The following is a 21,832-nucleotide window of genomic DNA, read 5'->3' as shown; positions in this document are numbered from 1 at the left end:
AACAGTAAAAGGAAACACAGGATGTTGGCCAATTTGTTTATATAAACTGAATTCTAAATTGTGCTAGATATTAGAGACTCTGTATATTTATATCGAATCCTGCTTTACCTCTGAACAGAGGACTGGATTATCAAGGGAAAGCAACTAGAGTTCACAGCAGAAGTCTTAAGCCTCATCAAATCCTTTAATATACATGGAGGTAGCAGGAAAAAAGCTTTTGGTATGAATGACAGGCTTTGAAATCATAGCTGCATGTGAGAACTAAAACTCATTGCCCTAACATAAGAAGGTTTCAACCGAAACCTAGAAAAATATTCCATAATAATAATAATAATAAACCAAACTCTAACAAGCCACCAAGCAGATGCTTTATTAGAATCTAAAGATTTCATGTTTGGAGCTTTCTGAAATAATGAAGTCCTTTCACTTATGTGCAAACATCAAATAGTTCTGTCAAGTAACAACAGACAAACTCTCTACTAGAGTAATGAGCCAGAAAAGTTAGAGCCAAAAGACAGTGTCTGAAGCCAAAGAAGAATGCAAATAACACACACCCAGGCTTCTGGAAGGTCAGGTCAAATAATGCAGAGATATTTCTCAGGCTGAGCTTTAAGATCAAAAGATGTGTTTTGGGTGGAGCAAGGAGAGGGTAGGTTTCAGAGCCAGGATACCAGCAACTGTTTTGTTTTCTTTTATCATCCCAGAAAAACCTGTATCTTCCTGATAATAAGAGGAAGATGATACTGTGCAACATCTCTCGCAACCTTTTATTAATACTTACATTTTGCCGATCTCCAGTTAAATGGGCAAACTCCACCATTTCATTTCCAAATTGGCTAAATATTTGTACAAACTCCTGGAAACTACTGACTTTTTCTAGTTGTTCCATTGTTGCAAGAACCTGCAAGATAGGAGAAAATACTGCAGATTATCAAGATGCTAAAAAACCCCATTATCATTGAACTAGGAGTACTATTATTTACAGATACTTCTAAGTTGTGTAGTTTAAAATGTATATATTTTGTTACTATTTAAGCATTAGTAACAGCTGGAAATCAAATGTAAGTTATCATGCTTCACTCAAAATGAGTCATTTGTTGTCAGCACTCAAAAAACTCTTTCCTTGCTCCTTACAGTATTAAGAGTAACAATATTAATGAATTCAGTTTCCAGATTCAGGAAAAAATGTGGTTTTAAATTTAATATGGCAGTAACAAATGCAGATTATATCCCTGTGCTGTAACTCTCAATTTCAGATGCATAACTTTTAAAGTCTAAAATCACTGTTGCACAGACAGGTGTTTCAGTGGCTCTGCACATTAAAGAAAAGGCAAAAGAATTAAACAAAACTAAACACAAAAGTTAGAAATAAGTTAATACATAGTATTTGCTGAATGTTTAAAAAAATGCTGACTTTACATGCTTTAATGTATCTTGAGTAAGAGTTTGATACAACTTGGGTATATTTAGTTCTTTGTTTTATATGCAACTAATAAAAATTTCCAGAGTTAGAGTAGGTTGTTATGGGAAGTAGAAAACTATCATAGAGCTTATAAATTACTGATTACTGAAGGTATCCTGTGAAGTCACTAAATTATGGATTATAACAGAGATTAACATCTGCTTTTTTCAGGTTAGACATATACTTGCTAATCTCAAAGGGATCTTTCAAATCCACTAAATGTCTTCAGAAGGGAAAACACTAAAAGCAGTTCTTTATTGTCGTTCAGACTGAAGATAAGACACCACATGAAAATTTAACAGACTGTACTTGAAAGGGAGAAACTTCAACTTATTTTTCCTTTTCTATGCCAAAAATATCTTCCCCTCAACTACGAAAGCAGTGTACACACCTGATTATGACAAACTCCCCCTTCCCAGCAACCTTGGCAAACTCTCCTAGAAGCACCCATTTGTTTGTGATAGAGCAGCTGTTCAATCTCAGTTGTAAACTAAGTAAAGCAAATGTTCCACTAAACCCTGTGACTGCTGTGGAACTGACTGTTTATCAAGCAATATTAGACTGCAGCATCTGTCTGAGTATATTATGTTGGGCAGCCAGTTCCACAAAGGCTGTAGAAACAAGGACTTTCCTGACTGGGATGTTGATGCATGAGAAAGGCTGGAGTGTGAAGGACTTGGAAGGAAGATGCACAAAGATGTGAAAACAGCAGTATGAGAGTGGAAGGAGAGAACCACAGGACTGGGAAAGTGAAGGTGTAGAAAAGTTAATGTGGATAAAAGAAGAAAACATACAAGCTAAGGTTCCACTTTCTCTTCTAAGAATAGATAAAAAAAACTATTAATTATGCTCAACCATTCTTGGTTTAAGCAAGTGTAGCACTTTATGAGTTTGACCTTGCTTTCAAACAACTCTGTTAAAGTTTTCTGTGTTTCTCTCATTACAAATTTCTTGTGAAATAAAAATTTCAATGCATTTCCATTACATTGAATAATTCTAGACACCCCAGGCAGAGCTGACATTCCAAAAAACTGTATAGACAGATCTAAATTTGTCTAAAGCTTATTCAAGAAGCTGTTACAATGCAAAATACCTGTGATGTCTTCATAACTTTTCATTTTAAAACTTCTTCAACAAGAAACACACTGATAATAATGAAAATGTACAATTTTAATTAAAAGGTTAAAAACACGTGAAAAACCCAAGGCTGTAAGTTCTTATTAATATCTAAATTAGCACTAGACACTGCACAGCTACTGCTGCAGGATGAATGTCACCTTGCAGTCAGCAGTAGTAGGCTGATATCACTTCAGGGCACATCCATATTTTGATCCAAAACAAACAGTGCAGCAACTCCTCCACTATCTGTCACTTCCCTGCTCATTGTTCTGGCTCTCCTAACCTGACTGGTGACAGTGAGTGGAGCAAAACCTTAAGCTCACTGATGCAGTGACTAAGTCTGATGGACAACGAAACTCATGTTGTAAGGTAGGAAAGACATGGGCAGGGACAGAAGAAAATGTATGCAATCTAAGAACACAAGGACAGCATATATGATGCAGAGGATTTGGTAGCAGGAACAGGATCACTGGGGATCATCAGCCAGAGGTTGGATTCTGGTATAGATCACCACTCTGGAAGACCTCAGTCACTTCCCTCATCTGTCTGAGGGATTGGATGTCCAACTGCTCATCTTTTTTTCTAACCTTTGCCCTTGACTGACTCTTTATTCACATGAGGAAGATGATGACAATGAAAATAAAGATAGTCAGAAAGGCAGCAAAAAAAAAAAAAAAAAAAAGGAAATAGAGAAGTTTAGCATTTGGGATTCAGTCTCTAAGATAAAAATGGAGCTGAGATCTTCTGGAACAGTTACCCTTTTCAAGAAGCCAGAATCTTCTCCAGCTGGCAGTACTGATGATCCTCTTCCTACCTTTCCATCCACTTTGCCACATTATACTATGCTGTCTCAGTGTATTTGTGTGCACTTCTTAAGTCCCTACCCATAGTATCCCTCTACCACAACATTTCCTACAGAAAGAACCTTTTTGCTATCCATCATAGCGGTGTCTGACACACTTTTCAAGAGTGTACTCTATAAAAATTAGGGTATATATAAATATTAGGCCTGTTTAATGTCATACATGAAATCCCTTATTACCTTGGTCTTTGCATGTTAAGTGCCTTAATTAGTTAATTTGAGTTAAACAGCTCTTTTAATTGAATGATAAAGTTAACCCATCAACCCAGGTACAAAAATCAAGCCTTATTATTATTAGGGCTTTCACTATCAAGCTTCATTATTAGTGTTTTCACTTGTTCAGAACAGTGTATTTGCACTAGTCCCAGTTAAAATTCCCAGTTAAAAGTTTCCTAGTTAAAAAAATCTTTTTTTCAAACTTTAAACCACTTGTACACTGTAAGAGTTGTTTCTCCTATGTTCATTGTCTGCTTTTGTGGATGTTTTGGGAGGTATTAGATGTACTTTAATATGTTTTTAGGGTTTTGCTTTGCACTTAGTCTCAGGACTAACTCCAAAACCCCAGTCCTAACAGCCAATTGCTGGTTTTTAGCCCCACAGCCGTTATTCTGCAAGTAAGCTCCGTAGCAACCTGAATCTTAATGAGGGCATGTTACCACCTTTACTTCAGCTGTTACCACCCCCCTGACAACGACGAGCTATTGGTAGACAGAGATGATCTGTCAAAAGGAAAGCACCAATCACTTTGGACCAAAGGGGTGTGCTATGGGCGGGCTGTGGGCAGGCTGGGGCGGAGCAAAGGCACTATAAAACAACGATGCGCCCCCTCAGAGCAGAGCTGAGACCCCTGCAGATCAGCTGTAGTGGGTGCCAGTGCTGGGTACTTAAGCCTTACTCCTTTTAAGGAGCCTTTAATAATTTTTACCTTTGAATTTTGGATTAGCTAAAAGTCAGCCCAGCACTGCAAGTTCTTCCATCAGAGGTCCAGTGCTGTCTAAGCCTGAAGATCTCTAATCCCTGCGCTCCTGGGGCATACCTCCTGAGCCACTAGGATCCCAAATTTTTATATTTTTCTAATTTCTGTAATTTTTCAATTTTTCCATTTTAATAAATTATTTTAATTTTTACTAAGAGTTGTCTCATTCCTCACATTAAAATACTATCATTTGTTCAATCTGTCCTAGAGATGTGAATTACTCTACTGATACCACAGATGGAAGCAGACTTTCCCAAACATGCAGTATGCACAAAAAGGAGAATGCAGTAAAACCCAAGAGACCACAAAGACTAGCTGTGTCCTGAGGTGCATCAGGCACAGCATTGACAGCGGGGCAAGGGAGGGGAAAAAAGGAGACTGATGGGAGACTTCACTGCAGTTACAACTTCCTTGTGAGGGGAAGAGGAGGGGCAGGGACTGATCTCTTCTCTGTGGTGACCAGCGACAGGACCCAAGGGAATGGCCTGAAGTTGTGTCAGGGGAGGTTTAGGTTGGATATCAGGAAAAGGTTCTTCACCCAGAGGGTGTTCAGGCACTGGAACAGGCTCCCCAGGGAAGTGGTCACAGCACCAGCCTGACAGAGTTCAAGAAGTGTTGGGACAATGCTCTCAGACACATGGTGTGACTCTTGGGGTGGCCTGTGCAGGGCCAGGAGCTGGAGTTTGATGATCCTCCTGGGTGCCCTCAAACTCAGGATATTCTACGATTCTATGCCTATGGCAGTCAGAGTCAGATATATTTACTCCAGACTATGAGATTGCTTGAAATGCTTTCAAAATTAAATGCTGCACTTATGCTTACTATATTCACATCAGTGTATATATGATGACATTTTCATACATGTTTAAAATTATCAGAAACTTAGCTTGCACCTGTAAGGGTATATCCCTCCTTATCCATTCATGATGCATGCATTTGCACAGTTGCTCCATAGCCTAAATCTGTGGTACCACACACCACTTTTGGAAAAGTAAATTAATTAGGATTACTTCATGGCTGCAGACAACAGCAGAAAAGCAGCAAAAGGTATTAAATGCACCAAAAAGTACAAAAGAAGACCAAAGCTGCAAGTAACTTCAGCAAACTGTTATTGATAAAACTGCTGCCACCTGAATCAACCACTGGGAGAAGAAATGAGCACAAAGACAGCAGATCAGTGCTGCCAAGTCTAAAGTCAGAGAAAAGCAGGTAATTTCACTGGTTTTGAATCCTGGACTGAACTGTCTTGGATCTAGGCACTGCAAAATAGAGACCAGTCAGTCTGGAAAGTAAACTGGGACAAAGGAATAGAGACAGCATGAGGAGTCAAAAGTGGAAAGAGGGGCACTGCTCTGGATTACCAGTTCAAAATCAATGGAAAACCCCAGGCCTTATCAGGTTATCCTTTTTCAAAAATGAGATTTTTCTATTTTTGTTTTAGCACATTGTGGAGAAAAAAATGGAAGAGTATCCTACAGGCAAGACAGTGAAGTCTGCACTGCATGAAATAGATTACATTTGAGGTTAAATGGGCCTTCATACATTATTTAAACCAACCAAGAAGTTTCATGCTAAGTTTCAAGACCTAAGTTAAACTGCACAGAAACCTTTTAGTCTGTAAGCCTCACTTCACTAGCACAGAATTTTATGTGCATTCCTCACAGCTTTTTGCTTAGATGCCATAATGCTCTTCTTGTCTTGATCCTGACAGTATAAACATCCTGTCATTAGCAAGTAGAAGCTTTTATTGACCATTTTACCAACAGACACATTTTTCACCTCACAGCAAATTTGAAGTTAAATAAGCAGTAACAGCATCTTCTCCAGCATGCTTAGTGAATAAAGCAATACAGGTGACATAAAATGCAGAGTCACTGAGTATTATTTTAATCCTACTGACTTAGAGATATCCCCTTTCAGATACCTGGTAGGTAAACATGTGCATTCATTTTTATCTATTTTACAATTCCTCCAGAGAGACAATGAAAATATCACATCATTTACCACCACTCTTTTGCACTGACTGCAGGTATCAGTTAAACAAAACAGAAAAGAAGCTACAAATACCTTGTTTCTGGAAGTTATAATTTGCTTAATAACAATCCTGTCTGCTAACACCAGCACCTTTGTGACAGAAGAAAGCAACAATCTTGCGGCTTTTACCACAGCCGTTTTGTCCGTAAAGATTGTAATGTGGCTATCAGATTCAGGATGATCCAAGCTTGCCACATCTGTAAGCTGTGCAATTGTTTCACCTAGAAGAAAAAAAAAAAAAAGTAACTTTCCATGCTTAGAAGAAAGTAACTTTAACCTTTGAGGGATAAGACAATTTCAGAGCTACCTACAACTCTTTTTATTTCATTTCACTTCCTTCGACTGACTGTTGGTGGCACCCTCTCCATATTTAAATGTGGATTACTATTCACTACCACCTTATTCTTTCATCTGTACCATACACTAATTTTCTTAAAGTAATCTACAGATATCTGAGGGGGGGAGTGATGGGTGGAGCTGGGGAGTGTGGAGGGAGAAAACATTAATGGGTGGCGTTTTTCTGATTTTAATAGCAAAAGTCAAACCAGTGGCCACACTTGCAGGATCAGTCCACTGAAAGAGTGGGATGCAGCAAGAAAGAAAGAACTACAAAGTCCCCTCCACTTTCCAAATTTCAGTCAGCATTCCCATAATTTATGGATTTCCTATTCCTGTAGAAGTCTCCAGGCATGAATAATAAAGAGATTCCAAACAGTAACTTCATAACTTCCAGGACTGAAGCATTATAGTGGGACTACTGCACTTTACATTCAAAGGAGGGCCACTAAACAGGACACTCTCAGAGACAGGAGAGGAAAAAAAAGGCAAAGAAGTGCCGATTTTCAGTTCATCACTGTCTTTTCACTTAACTTGCATTAAGTTAAATAAATAGTTAAACATGTGCAATTGACCACTTTTATTTTTTAGGCAGTTAAAAATTCTACTTCCAATGCAGCTAAGGGATTTCTTTATCTGAGAAAGAAACACAGACCCTATCCAATTAAATCTTCTGGAGTACCCCAGATAATAGTAGAACAGACGAAAGACAGAGCAATTTGCTAGTCCATAACCAGGGAAGGGCTGCTGGGAGACTGAGCTCAGGCAAGCTCAGAGACATGATTTTTGTTAGCGTGCAAGACAAGATGATCAACCTACAACTGACCTATAGATCATTCTTGAAGATAAAATCTAGGAGATTTGATCAAATTCCCTATGACTCATCTTCAAAACCTCAACTAAAGTAATTCACCTAAGCAGGCAACATACTCCAAAAGCCTGATAAAGCCAGTGCTCCCACATGAAGAACCTGCACTATTCTGGTACTCCAGAAATACCACACACTATAGAACAAGGAAAGCGTGACAGCCCTTCAAACGACAGAGCTCCACATTTCATAATGTTTATGTATAGATTTCTCTGATAATTGCAATCCCTTGGGTTCTTAAGTGGCCTAAATAGGTATGACATTATGGCAAGGAACTTCCAGTACATTTGGTGGGACCAGGCCAGGTCACAAAAGGCATGCTCCAAATAATCAGGGCATCACTCCAATATACTGTACTCTAGTACAGTCTGAGACAGTGAATTCCACAGCTGAAGGGCCTGAAAATGAAGAGAAGCAAGAGGAGTTATAAAAGTACAGCTACAATTCAAAGGGTGAGGGGCAGCCAGATGCACTACCAGTGAAGCTGTAGGACAAGTCTCCAGTCAGGCAAGGAAATCACTTGCCAGCAAAACACATTGGACATTGCCTTCTCCACAGTCCAATTCATTTCAGTTCACATCAGTCTCTAATTGTTCACCTTTGTCAGCAGATTAATCAATTTCTTTGACCTCACAATATCTGTGACAACATAACGCTGTAGAAACACACTGAGAACAATTAAAACAGATGCAAAGTTCATTTGGTAACCAAGAAAGGTTGTACATCATTATCCCATTTCTTATGCTATGGGATTCACCTTCTTGAGGATGAATCAAGTCATAGGTGAAGCAGCTATATGAAGAGATATCAGGGAATACTGAAAGACCTCCAATATCTGCCTGTCAAAAGCTCCAGTCAGCCCTAGAAACTCAAGACTTCTGGTAACAGAACAAAGGCTTCCTCCTCTGCCTGTAGATCTGCAACTATAGGAACAGGAATTAAGCCCTGGGAGTAAGCTATGAGGAACAAGACCTGTTAGGGTAAAGAGATGGAGCTAGGAAAGCTACACCCAGCTGGGTATACACCAGTCCATAAAACACATCTGAGCATGTCAGAGAAACAGTTCAGCATCACTGTAATTCTCCTATCATGGCTGAGAGATTGTGACCATTGGGTGATATTTCCAATGACAGGAAGACAACTGTCACATCCATCTCCAAGATGGCTAACAAGAAAAAATCAAGCAATTGTGGGCTAGTCAGCCTCACATCAGCCTCCAGGACTATCACTAAAATAATCTCGGAAGTTATTACCACATGAAGCAGAAAAAGGCCATCAGGAAGAGCCAGCACAGGGTGAATAGTCCCTCACTGATCTGAATGCCTTCTATGATGAGATGATACTGTTTTTAAAAAGAGAAAGTAATGGATGCTGTGCATCTCAGCTTCAGCAAAGCCTCTGACATGATCTCCCATAGTGTCCTGATAACTTCATCAAGAGATACGGACTAAGTGAACAAAAAGGTGGATAGAAAATGAACCTGACTGTTGGGCTTGGGGAAGCTGATAATGGGTACAAAGTTCAATGGGCAGTCAGCTTCCAGCAGTGTCCCTCTGGGACTGGGAGGAGTTATCAAAACTATTCCCTGGATGATGACTCAGCACATTCAGCAAGTGTGTGAACAATACCAAACTGGGTGAGTGTCTGATACTGTGGAGGGCAGCGCTGCTAGACAGAGGGACAGGCTGAAAAAAAACCTATCTGATAGAAAATCTGTGAAGTCCAACAAGGGCAGTAATACCACATCTAGGCCAGGGTAACACCACTCAGCCCTACATGCTGAGATCAGCTGTCAACAGGGAACTTTTGTGGGCAAAGACATGGAGGGCCTGGAAGACAAAGAGTTGAACAGGAGCCAGCAATAATGGCCAGCTGCATGTGAAAGGCTGTAGATAATTCTTCCCTTCCTTTTGGCACTCATGAGGCAGCATCTGGAGTACCATGTCCACTTCTGGGCTCCTCAGCACCTCAGCTGACATAGTGGAGCAAGTGACAGAAGGGGAGAGGTGGAAGGGAAGGAGTTTGTTGTGCCACAGGAAGGGAAGGCCAGTGGCAGAGCTTTCTGTGGTCTACATCTATCCCCCTAGTGGGCAGGTGTGGAGAGACACAGACAGACCGACCCCAGTATGTACGGCGATCGAACAAGAAGCACAGAACAAGATGTAAGAAAATACTTTTGCCATGGCAAGGGTGGCCAAACACCCTTAAGTAAGGGTACAAAAAAGAAGTAAGAAATGAGAAGTGCACAAGATCTCCATTCTTGAGAGTTAAAATGGCCCTTATGACTTCAGTTATTCTGTAATATTTATTTATGCATTTAAATTTCTGTTTTTCAGCCTTCTTAATTTAGCCCTCTCTGTACTAAAACCCAAGGCAAAAATAGGAGAGAGCTATTTATTGCTTTTATTTTACTCCATGTCTTCCTTTAGGGCTACATAGTCAACTAGCAGAGAATACTGGAAATGTTATGACACTCATTCCTGACATGTGCTTTCACTTTTAAATTAGCCCTAGTTTTAGAGAGAAAAAAAAAAAGATAAAAAAAATCACAGATGGACATCTAAAATGTGCTTCTTTAAGTTACATTCCACTACTATACTGTCACTGTAAACATTGACACAGTGCAAGAATGTTAGGCAAAATCTGCTACGTGACCCTCTGCAGTGTTTTAGGATTCTATTTTGAGTCAATCAAATTACAAGGTTTATTACAAGGAAATAGTCATAACAAGTTTGAAACACTTCAGATCACTGATTATACCCTTCACAAGAGACAGATACAACATCTGTCATCCTTCAAAGCCTCTGAAGGATATGCAGTTGATTTAAAGACTCCCTACTTTTCTTAGAAACTGAGATGCTTAATGTTCTCAATCCTTTTGTGTTGAAATCTATCTTCTGTGCCTAACAAAATCTCCATTTCTGAGACACAATCTAATTTATTGGCTAAAAAGAAGTATGAACAGCTTTACCAGACTCTCTGCCCTAAAGAGCAAAGGCTTTCTGCTGCCTACACCCTCAGAACATAGATTCTTTAATACAAGTCAACAGTCTTGGCTATAATTGTCCAGGAAATTTTTTTGGCTTGCTTGGGAACACCAAAGTTATTAAAAATGGCACTTGAGCAACTGTGTTCAGAAACTGAGTTCAGAGGACATTTATCCATAAGAATTTATCTGCTCAAAGGATTGTGTTACTTTGTCCAGCACTGAACAGTCCACAGAGGTAATACTGGCACAAAAAGCCCTCCATCAGACAAGTAACCAGGAGCAAAATTGTTTGCTATACTGAATTTCCCATGTAAGTCTTCAGTTAGATCTCAAATGCAGGGAACAGCTGAGCCATGCCAAGGTAAATGTGGGGCTGACAGAAATGTGAACAGCCCATATCTTCACTTCTCTAGACTGAGACCATTATGCGTAACAGGAAATAAAACTTACAATGCAAAGGAACTATAGTCTTTTGCTGGGATAAAATACCACAGACTATTTTTAGATTCTGAGCTCCTCCTGCATACAGTGATAGGGAGAAAAAAATATTTAACCACAGCATAACTGGCAAGACAAGAAAGAGAAATTCAGACTGCACTGCTCTTCCAGCAGCTGAGATTATCGATGTGAACTTTGGCAATTTAGGCTTGTCAGCATTTTACTTGGATCTCTGAAGAGAAAACACATGCTTCACATAACAAATGGAATGATTTTAAATTAGGACATATCTGTTTGCAGCCAAATTTACTGGAGCCATAGGAATTTTCAGTCTAAAGTTTATCCAGAACAGTCCTTCAAATCACAAGAACAATCATTCATCATCAGCATGTTTCTAGACATTGTGACTCATTGTTGAGGGATTTTCAGAGGATTTCTTACAGCACCATGCCCAATTTCTAAGTTTCTTTTTTCCTTTTAATCACAAATAATAGTATGAACTGCATCCCTGAAGTCTGAGGCCAGAACAGCGATTCAGCAAGACATGTAACACCAGTTAGGACAGCAAAGACAAGTTTTTCAGGACTCTGAGGTCATTTCAAAGACAAGAAACCAAACATCCACCCAAGCCCCCTATTTAACTTAACAGATCAGTTTTAAGTACAGTAACCCACGTCTTGGAGTAGAGTACTGCTCCATCCTGCAGTAATCAAGACATTAGTGTTGAAGGGTTGTTGAAGGGTCATTTATTTGTCTCCAGAACAGAAGTTCAAGATTGTCTCCCTGAAGCTGCAGCAAGTAGAATGTCTGTCACACTTGCAGGTTCATCCACCTGCTCAAACTGGGAAAACTTCAAGTAGAATTTCCCAACATTCAAAAGTATTTGAAAGCAAAAACAAAACCTCACCCCACTAACAACAAAAGGAACATTCTACTAGATGTCATCTTGAAGGGTTCACTGCAGATCTAAGAACATGCATTTACTGAGGGCCACTGAAATATTATGCAAGGAATAGTACTTAGTATCTAGGAAAGTAGTTTCTAGCACAACACAGACATTCACTTACAGCATCAGAGAATGCAACCCCCTGTTCACCTAGACAGAGTCTTCTGGGAGAAGGAGAGTGACAGCAGGCAACTCAATTATCCACACTTCACATTCAATTCACACACACAGCAACTTTGCAACAAAACCTGAATCCAGCAAAAAGGCAAGCACAATATGATTTTCGTTCTACTGAGAGGAGTCATCAGATGACTGATGTGAGTCGTCTTACAGAGTGTCCTGATGAAATATGGGTTGACACCGACCTTCATTCAGACACTGAGATTTGGAATGCAGTGACCTCAATAGCATAATACTCAAATAATACTCTGCTGTTTTAACTTGGCAGCAATAAACTGTAAAGTTGTATTCCCAACACTCAGCTCTTTGTCTGTAGTAACATCATAAAAAAAGAGCAGTCAGGTAATTCCTTGTGGCAAATGATCCTATAAAAATCAAAGCCAACACACAATTCCATTCCCTATTCGTAAGATGACAGTAATTTAAGTAAGTGACAAAATCAGGTAACAGATCAGGCCTTGAATGAACCAGCAGAAGAAGGTTAAGCAATTAAATAATAAAGCTCTTACATTATGCCTGACACTAAAAATAGTGTGCCAAAAATGGCACAAGCACAATTTCATGAGTAACTACATACCTGCTCTCCTTGCCTCGATGCAAGCAACACTCATTTCCTCCTTCAATTCATGGTTTTCGTTGGCTATGGCTTCACCCACAGTAACAAATCTCCCGACTGCCAGGTTAACAGCTTGGCCCACTCGCTGAATTGCTTGCAGAGTCTTGTCTGAACGCTTTGGTTTATCCTTATGATTAATAAGAGTAGTTATCTGCAAACAGGAAGAGTTATTTATTAGAACATTTTAACTTTAATACTAAAGGCAAGTTTTGAATTGAACTCAGTAATAGATTTTTACAGTACTTCACTAATAAAATGTAGTGTTGTGCTATGTCATGAGGTATCATTTAACTTCTCAGAGAATGAAAAAAAAATTTGGAGTATAGTTAAGGTTGCTCATTTGCTGTGATCTCAGTTTATCTCAAATGAACAGAGGGATTTTTATTTTTCTTCCCCTCCCATTTGCAGTATTAAAATAAGCTGCCCTGGGTCTCAACAGCCTTTTTCACACTAGACACAGCCCTTCCCCCATTAAAATATCCACCATACTCATAACTTAAACACCCTCAATTACACGTTTCCTAGAATTTAGAAAAAGGTTGCCATTTAGATACAAGTTATCAGTAAAACAATTTGTGAGGACATTCCTATTTTGAACTCCTGACTTGGCTTTTCCGACCACTGTAGAGCAATACATGTTCCCTCTTGGATCACACAGACTGGAGATCAGCTGCACACGGGCTGCAGGAGACTGAAGATTTGTCCAAAACACCCAACATGAGGAAACAAAGAGATCCTTTCCCCTCACAGAGTAGAAAGGGAGAATTGCAGAAGCAGCTTCTCAACCAAGGCATTAGGCAAACATGAGAATAGTACGGAATCCTGCCACTCACAATTAACTAACTATAAACTCCATTACAAACATGAGCTTTACATTCTGCTACAACAACAATTTTCTACTGAGAAGTAGGACAGAAATAAAACTGTAGTTTCAAACATCCTAAACCAGCATAAAAACCCAACAAAAATAGTCCTGACTGTCCTTGTCTCCCACTCTCATGTTTGCAATGAATTTATCTGATGTCGGTTAAATCTCAGTTGTGGAGAAGGTGATGCTTGTTAGTTTTCCCCATAACCAGATCCCCAGCCATGATCACTGCATAGCTTTATGAATATTTTTGGTGGGAAACAGTACAGCCTGGAGAGAGAAAGATGGGTAGAAGTGCTCCTTTCAGCAGCAGCATAGTTCAAAATGCCCACAGAACTCCACTGTAAGCCACATCTCCAGGAACTCAAAGATGTCTGTTGAATTGCATGAATTACTTGAGTGTCTGAACATCTTGGCTCTATCAGATTGATCACAGATGTCTTTGCTGCTCCTCAAAAAAACATAAATCATCATTAACTCACACAGTCTCCTACCAGTCAAGCCTCTTGTGGGACAGGAGCACACAAGCTGTACCTGTAATGCTCACTTCAGATTCAAGGACATAGCAGGAAGCAGTGTAGGAACTGTTCTGCTTCATGATTTGATCAATGCCCAAGGTTTACCCTTCAGATATCACTGAGTCGTCTTTCTGGAGAAAAAAAAAGAGTGGTGTTGTTTAACACCTCGCTGAGGCTGGTTTTGAACCCCAGAAGCTGGTTTAGCCAAGTTTCCAGTATTAAACCCTTTGCAGTGGGAAATGTCAACACTTCATGGAGGGCTTTGCACACACAAGAAAAATAAAAAAGCCAAAAATAATAAGAACAGTGCTGCCCTATGGAAGAACTGCTATGAGAATAGAAGAATATTTTGTTCTAGTACAAAACATCAGTACAGAAATGCATTGTCTGCCCACTGTCTTCTTATATACGCCCTACTTTTCCAACATGTACCTAAGCCACAAGGTCTAAAGGAAGGCCACTTTATATAATTCATACAACAAATCTGTCCCTGCAAGAGTCCCCTGAATCACTTCAACTCCAATGCCTATAAACCCCAGATGCCTTTCCAGTGAAAATATCTTCTTACGATGAAGACAGAATCCTATTAGAAAGTAAACCAAGGAAACATCTGAGCATCTCCAAATTCATTTTAGATGAGGAATGACATTCCTCAAAACACACAACTGTCATCACTTCAGTGGAAATCCAGACCAACATGAAATTCATAGTAAAAACAAGTGCACTAGGCAGCTCCCCTGAATTCTTGCATTGTAGATACTTCAGGTATACAGAATTAACAAATACCCATCAGCAACTAATCTAACAGTGCCAGCTGGTGAATTCTTGAGTAGGAATGGCTAGCAAGCCAACTGAGAGCATTGGTCCAAATGCTGAGGAAAACCAAATTGACAGAGGGTCACAACTGTGCTTCTTCAACTGGTTTTTAAGCAAACAGCAACTCAATGCTGGGTTAATATTACATTCATATAGTTATTGACTTCTCAGAAGTACATATAAAATAACACTGGCCTAAAACAAACTGCAAGTTTACATACTGGCTGCAAGTTTACCTCCCACAGCATTTTACACCAGTAAAAGTTTAAACACGTTCTGCATAATCCTGAAAAAAAAATGCATATGCAAATAACACTGCAGAGTGAAAGGAATCCCACTGTCTCGTACAAACCATCAAGGGCATTTATTTTAATTCCCATGTTACTGCAGAGATATGCAAATAATAAAAACCATGAAGATATCACACCTTAAATTGCTTTTTTAAAGTAAGTCTTACAAAACACTCTAAGGAACATGAGTGCCTTTTACATTTCTATCATTTCTTTAGCATTCTCTTCAGAGGGCATCATAGTTTTTGCAGAAAAAACTCCTCTACTACCCCTGCCAAAGTTAAGCAAGAACAAGCAGCTGTTTTGACAGGTCCATCACCAGCGTCATCTTAACCTCATGAAGTTCAACAAGGCTACATACAAGGTCTTGCACTGGGGCTGGGACAATCCCCAGTACCAGTGCAGGCTGGGGGATGAATGGATTGAGAATAGCCCAGCAGAAAATGACTTGGGGGTACTGGTGCGAGAAAAATTGGACATGAGTCAACAATGTGCTTGTATCCTGGGCTGCATCCAAAGCAGTGCGGACAGCAGGCTGAGGGAGGGGATTTTGCCCCTCTACACTGCTCTGGTGGTGGGGTGTACAGCTCTGGGGTTCCCAACAGAAGAAGGACATGGACCTGTTGAAGACAGTTCAGAGGAGGGCCATGAAGATGGTCAGAGGGATGGAGCACCTCTTCTACGAAGACAGGCTGAGAGACTTGGGGTGGTTCAGCCTGCAGAAGGCTCCAGAGAGACCTTATAATATATAAAATGCATATTTTGTGAGTGGCCTTTTAATATATAAAGGTAGCTTAGAAGATTAGGAAAGACTTTTTACCAAGGCCTGTAGTGACAGTAGAGAGGTCAATAGTTTTAAACTAAAAGAGGGTAGATTCTGATTGGACTTAAAGAGGTTATTTTTCACCATGAGGGTGGTGAGGCACTGGAACAATTTCCCTGAGGCGTGGAAGACCCATCATTTTAAGAGGTCAAGGCCAGGTAGTTTGAACAACCTGGGGCTTGGATGGGGCTTTGAGTAACCTGGTCTAGTGGACGGAATTCCTGCCAATGGCAGGGGGGGCAGAACTAGATGGTCTTGAAAGGTCCCTTTTAACCCAAACCATTCTCTGATTCTATGACCTACTCTAGACACCGCTTGTATATGAACATTAAGCTCAGCCTATGGTTATACATAGCAGCTGAGGCTTTGCAAATATCTCCTGGAATAATGAACTCTTAGCTGAGTAATAGAATTTCTTCTCCGATTGGCTAACATGGGACCAGTATAGTAACTATCTTAACACTGGAATGGATGGAAGTTTGTTGAGCCCCGTAATTTTTTTCTCAGAGAAGTCAAAAAACTGTATGGATTGACAGTTAAAAACAACCATGGTGAGAAAACTAAAACAGAAGTTGGTCAAGAAGTTTGAAACATCACAGCAAACAGCTTCATGCAACACCTCTTTCAAGTGCGATCAACATTAGGTAGCAAATGCAGCCTGTACTGATATCAGATTTGCATAGGATGTTTCCTATAAAAAACTAAGTAACAAACAGCCCTGAAATAGGAGTAGGTAGGTCATGACAAAAGAAAGATATGAAATACAGATCAGTTAAAAAAAAAGGGTTGGGTTTGGTTCTAGAAACGTGAGTTACACATAAACCAAATGTAAAATGTTTAATAATGTCAAAGCCACGAGGAAAGCTGTTCTGATACAAGAAGGGCTTCTCATAACCTGCCACCTGCAGAAAATACTGCTGTACAAACAAGGAGAAAGATTTCTCAGAATTATGCATTCTCATTCCCTCAGAGAGTGTTAAGAGTGACAGGTACATCCTCCATTTCAAATCAAGTTTTGAAAAAGCAGAGGTAATAGCAACTGCAGTTTAGGATTCTTTTCAAGAATTAATTAAGCTTGTGATTAACAGTCAGGGTTAAAAAAAACCCCAAGATCTTAACTTAGCAAGGAGAGGACTTTCACTAGTTTTTTAAGTGAAGGAAACAGTTCTGAGTTGTGCCTCAGAACACAAATACAGCGGTGAGCATTAAAAGGTCAATAGGAAAGGCTTCTAAAATAAAGAATAAGCAAAGGTTTTACTCCTGACTTTTAAACAATATTTAAAACAAAGCTAAAAAATTGGACAAGCTAAATGGAGAAAAGGAAAGACCCAGAAGAAACTTAACAAGGAATTTTCTCCCCAATAACCAGCCAAAGAAACCCTAAGAGCCTATACAAAACTGGACTAGTAAAACTTGCAGCATTTAAGATATTTCAGATTACATAAAATTGCTTTTCCCCTGCAGTCCATCCAGTTGCAACCAGACTAGAACTATCACCGTTTAAAATTCTTTTTTTTAATGAAGGAAACCCCTGCAAGTCCAAGAACATCATCTAAGACCTCCCTCAAGCTTAACACCTCCCAGATATTTAATCTGTTATATTCTGATCATGTATTTCCCAGTCACCAACATCTGTGATGTTTGGACAGGAGTAAGCAGCTGAAAAGATTACCTGCAAGTCTCTTTGAACAAGGGCAATACGTTACATGCTGTTTACTTAAGGATTTAGTGATCAGGTCTTAGAAAGGAAAGTCCTTTTGATGGTACTCACCCTCTGTTTAATGTGAGCTCTTACACTATTTCCGTGGAATGTTTATCTGATATTTGAGACAATCAGTTTAAGGAGTGTACAGTCTCAAGAATCTGTCAGCTACAATCTTTGTCACTTGTTATGAGAAGCCCCAGAAAAATAATGGCCTTTTCTCAAGTACTTTACCAAAGCTAACAGATACAGCCATAATGTATCAAGATGTACTTCATATTTAAGGAAACAAGCTCAGTTGTGGCAATTTCTGAGCAGCTGTTTTCAGATCTTTTTGAAGGCCTTCAGATACTGACATTTAAGTCATCATACGCTTCATGCTCAGGAAGCATCATGACAGCACGCTTAGTTAAAAATATTCTAATGTCTATTTATTGTCAGTGTAATTAAGTCTTGCATGACAGAATTAAGTGATACTTAAGAGACTGGGTTTCAGGAAGTATTTATAGACATCTATAAATAAAACCACAGGAAACATAGTTATTTCACGGCCCCTGCTACAAACACAAGAGTTAAGCTGACAAGTCATGTTGGAAGATACCCTGCCCACCTCTCTGCCTGTGAAAGTACCCACATTGTACTCAGGATGATTTTGACTCTCAAGAGTAGTATTTGTTACTGCCTCTTATGTGGTGGGTTGACCCTGTCTGGATGCCAGGTGCTCACCAAAGACACTCTATCACTCCCCTCCTCAGTAGGAAAAGGAGAGAGAAAATACAATAAAAGGCTTCTGGGCTGAGATAAGGAAGGGAGAGATCACTCACCACTTACCATCATGGCCTAAATAGCCTCTGCTTGGGGAAATTAAATGAATTTCCCCAATTAAATGAATTTAATTTCATTAAGTGAATTTTTAAATCAGAGTAGGATTGCGAGAAGTAAAACAAATCTTAAAAATACCTTCCCTCTACCCCTCCCTCCCTCCTTAACTTTATTCGTGATTCTCTACCTCCTTTTCCTCAGCAACACAAGAAGACAGGGAACGGGGGCTGTGGTCAGTTCCTCATATGCTGTTTCTGCCGCTGCTTCCTCCTCAGCAAGAGGTTTCCTTCCCCTGCTGCAGCATGAGGTCTCTCCCATGGAAAACAGCCCTCCATGAACTTCTCCACCATGAGTCCTTCCCATGGGCTGAAGTTCTTCATGAAGTGCCCTGGCATGGGTCCCTCCCATGGAGTGCAGTCCTTCAGGAACAGGCTGCTCCAGCATGGATGCTCCTTGGGATCACAAATCCTGTCAGGAAACCTGGTCCAGCATCACCTCATCTCCTGCAAGGAGCCACTCCAGCGCAGGCTTCCCATGGGGTCACAGACTCCTTCAGAGATCTACTTGCTCCACCATGGATCCCTGCATCCCTGTGAACCTCCATGGGCTGCAGGGGGACAGCTCATTCACCATGGTCTGCACCACAGGCTGCAGGGGAATCTCTAGTCCTGCAACTGGAGCATCAACTTTGGTGTCTGCAGAGTTGTTTGTCTCATCGCTCCTCTCTTCTCTGGCTGCAATTCCTTCTGCACAATACCTTTTCCCTCCTCTTAAATACATTATCACAGAGGCGCTGTGATAATCCTGTGCATCGCTGACCGGCTTGGCCTTGGCAGCAGCAGGTCCATCTTGGAGCCATCTGGCATTGGCCCTGTCAGACATGGGGGAAGCTTCTGGTAGCTTCTCACAATCCACCCCTGCAGCCTCCCCACTACCAAAACCTTGCCACACAAACTGAACACATTCTGGAAAAGAGAAGGCTTTGAGTGACCTCATTGCAGCCTTCCAGTGCCTGAAGGGAGCCTACAGGAAAGATGGAGAGGGTCTACTACAAGGGCATGTAGTGACAGAACAAGGGGGAATGGCTCCAAACTGAAAGAGAATCTGTTTAGATTAAATATTAGGAAAAAAAAATCTTTACTCTCAGGACGGTGGGGCACTGGAACAGGTTGCCCGGAGAAGTGGATGGCCTGTCCCTGGAAGTGTTCAAGGCTAGACTGGATGGGGCCCTGAGCAACCTGATGTAATGGAAGGTGTCCCTGCCCTTGGAAGGGGGAGTTGGAACTAGATGACCTTTAAGGTCCCTTCCAACTCAGGCCACTGATTCTTTATATTGATCAGTTTTCCTGCTAGAAAAAACTGAAGATGTTATCTCTATGCTATAAGGATTAGCTGCCTTAGAGTAACAGCTCCTCTTCCATTTTGTGCATTTTCTGCTTTCTACCTTCCATTAACTTTATAACAGGAGAAAATTTGTTTCTGAAAAAAAAAAAAGGTAATACCAGGAATGGAAAGTCTTTGCTAGGAAAATGTGATAGCACTACATACTGGCCGTACAAGAAGAGTGCTGTATGGTAAATTTAGTTGCATTTAATACAACATGTAGAAATCTTGGTCAAAAAGGCCTTTCCCACACTACTTGTACTTTCCTTCATTCTTCTTGAGTTTGGGGGCACAGAGGAACATCTAATATTACATTTTAGGTACTATCTCTCATTAGGTCTCGTGTACTCCTTGTAGATGATCAGGTCTTCAGACTCCTTTACTTCTAACGCCCACACCTGCTACAGAATACAACCATGCATCAGAGAGAGTGGAGAAGGAGCAGCTGGCATTTGACATCCTGTCCATAAGGGCTACAAGGAGAACTGTAATACAGACTTCTCATCACAAGATGAGCCTCTTCTTAGGAAGTGAACAAGGACTACTTGCTTACCTGTCCTAAAAACCAAAAGTCTGTTAAGATTAGATGCCTGTCCAGGCACTAATGGAAATCTTCAGCATTTTGTAGAATTTTTTTTTAAAGTTCAGCTAGTGTGTGGATTTTCAGACTTGGAAAGCCTTATCTTTCTACTCATATTTAATCTTGTAGAAAAATTCAACAAATAAACTTTGCAGAAACTCAATTTTGAAAGTTTTCAAAGGCTGGAAAAGACTAACCAGAATGAAATTCAACTGCACTAACTACTAATGCACTAGTTAATTGTAAAAACCAATATTCTACTTATACTGAAAACATTATTTGAAACAATTATGGACAATTGAACCAGAACAGTTTCTTCTACGAGTTATTATTCAAAGGGGCAATCAACCCCTTCTTACAGAAGTCACACAGACCTTAACACATCATTCAGGACGCTGAGTCAACACTTTTAAGACAGCTTCCATGAAGTGATGTGATCCAGCTACCCGCTATTTAGTAATTTTCCTCATAGTTCCTCTAGACCGGTGTCTAGAAGAGCAGTACAAATGCACTGCATACCCAAGACTGCTGAGTACTGTCAGACTTGTGGCATTGAGACTGTTTTATTTGTACCTTTACCTGGAGGCTTTAAAAAAGTATCTTCTCACTGGTTTTATACACACCTTTCATAAAAACCTTCAGGGAAGCAAATTAAATAGACAACTTTAACAACCTGTAGGCTGGTTCACTTATCTGTGGGCAAATGCGAACACGCTTAGTGGAGCCTCAGGCAATCTTTCACATGCAGTGTCTAACAAGCTGGCAAGCCACCTCTGAAAAGGAAGAAGGAACAATCCGTGACCTGCAGTGACAAGTAGGAGCTGCCAAGCAACACAAAACAGCCCTACTAGCTCGGATCACTGGGGTCCCTAACCTAGTATCTTATATCCCATAGTCCTCAGCATGCTTGCCTAGGAAAGATCACGAGAGTTTAAGCAGCAAATCCAACACGAGCTATAATGCAGTTGTAACCAGATTTCCAGCTCGTTAACTGCAAACTCTACATTTAATTTTAAAACACTACAATACCTAATTGTGCACTTCTCACAAGATAGAAATGTTATCTGAAAGGGGTCAAAACCATCCTCTTCACCTCTTTTAGATCTACACTTCAAAATCTTCTCTTTGTAAAGTTCACTGGGAAAGACAAGAGTACACAACTTCAAATTCAAATACTCACCTCAGATTATTAGTACTATTGCTA

The 21,832-nt window shown here is 40.2% G+C and overlaps 1 protein-coding gene across 1 annotated transcript in view; it reads right to left on the bottom strand.

Moving 5' to 3' along the window:
- The window catches only part of CTNNAL1 (catenin alpha like 1), a 58,571-nt gene that overhangs the window by 24,240 nt on the left and 12,499 nt on the right, over positions 1-21,832 (bottom strand). The window contains exons 2-4 of the mRNA XM_069004232.1: positions 12,788-12,977; positions 6,487-6,674; positions 782-901 (exon numbers count right to left, since the gene is read on the bottom strand). Of these exons, the coding sequence (XP_068860333.1) occupies positions 782-901; positions 6,487-6,674; positions 12,788-12,977 (498 nt within the window). The remainder of the gene's footprint in view (positions 1-781; positions 902-6,486; positions 6,675-12,787; positions 12,978-21,832) is intronic.

The sequence above is a fragment of the Aphelocoma coerulescens genome, chromosome 2, assembly GCF_041296385.1.
Source record: "Aphelocoma coerulescens isolate FSJ_1873_10779 chromosome 2, UR_Acoe_1.0, whole genome shotgun sequence".
Taxonomy (NCBI): Eukaryota; Metazoa; Chordata; class Aves; order Passeriformes; family Corvidae; genus Aphelocoma; species Aphelocoma coerulescens.
Note: the sequence above shows the minus strand (reverse complement) of the source record. Positions and strands in the feature narration are given on the sequence as shown.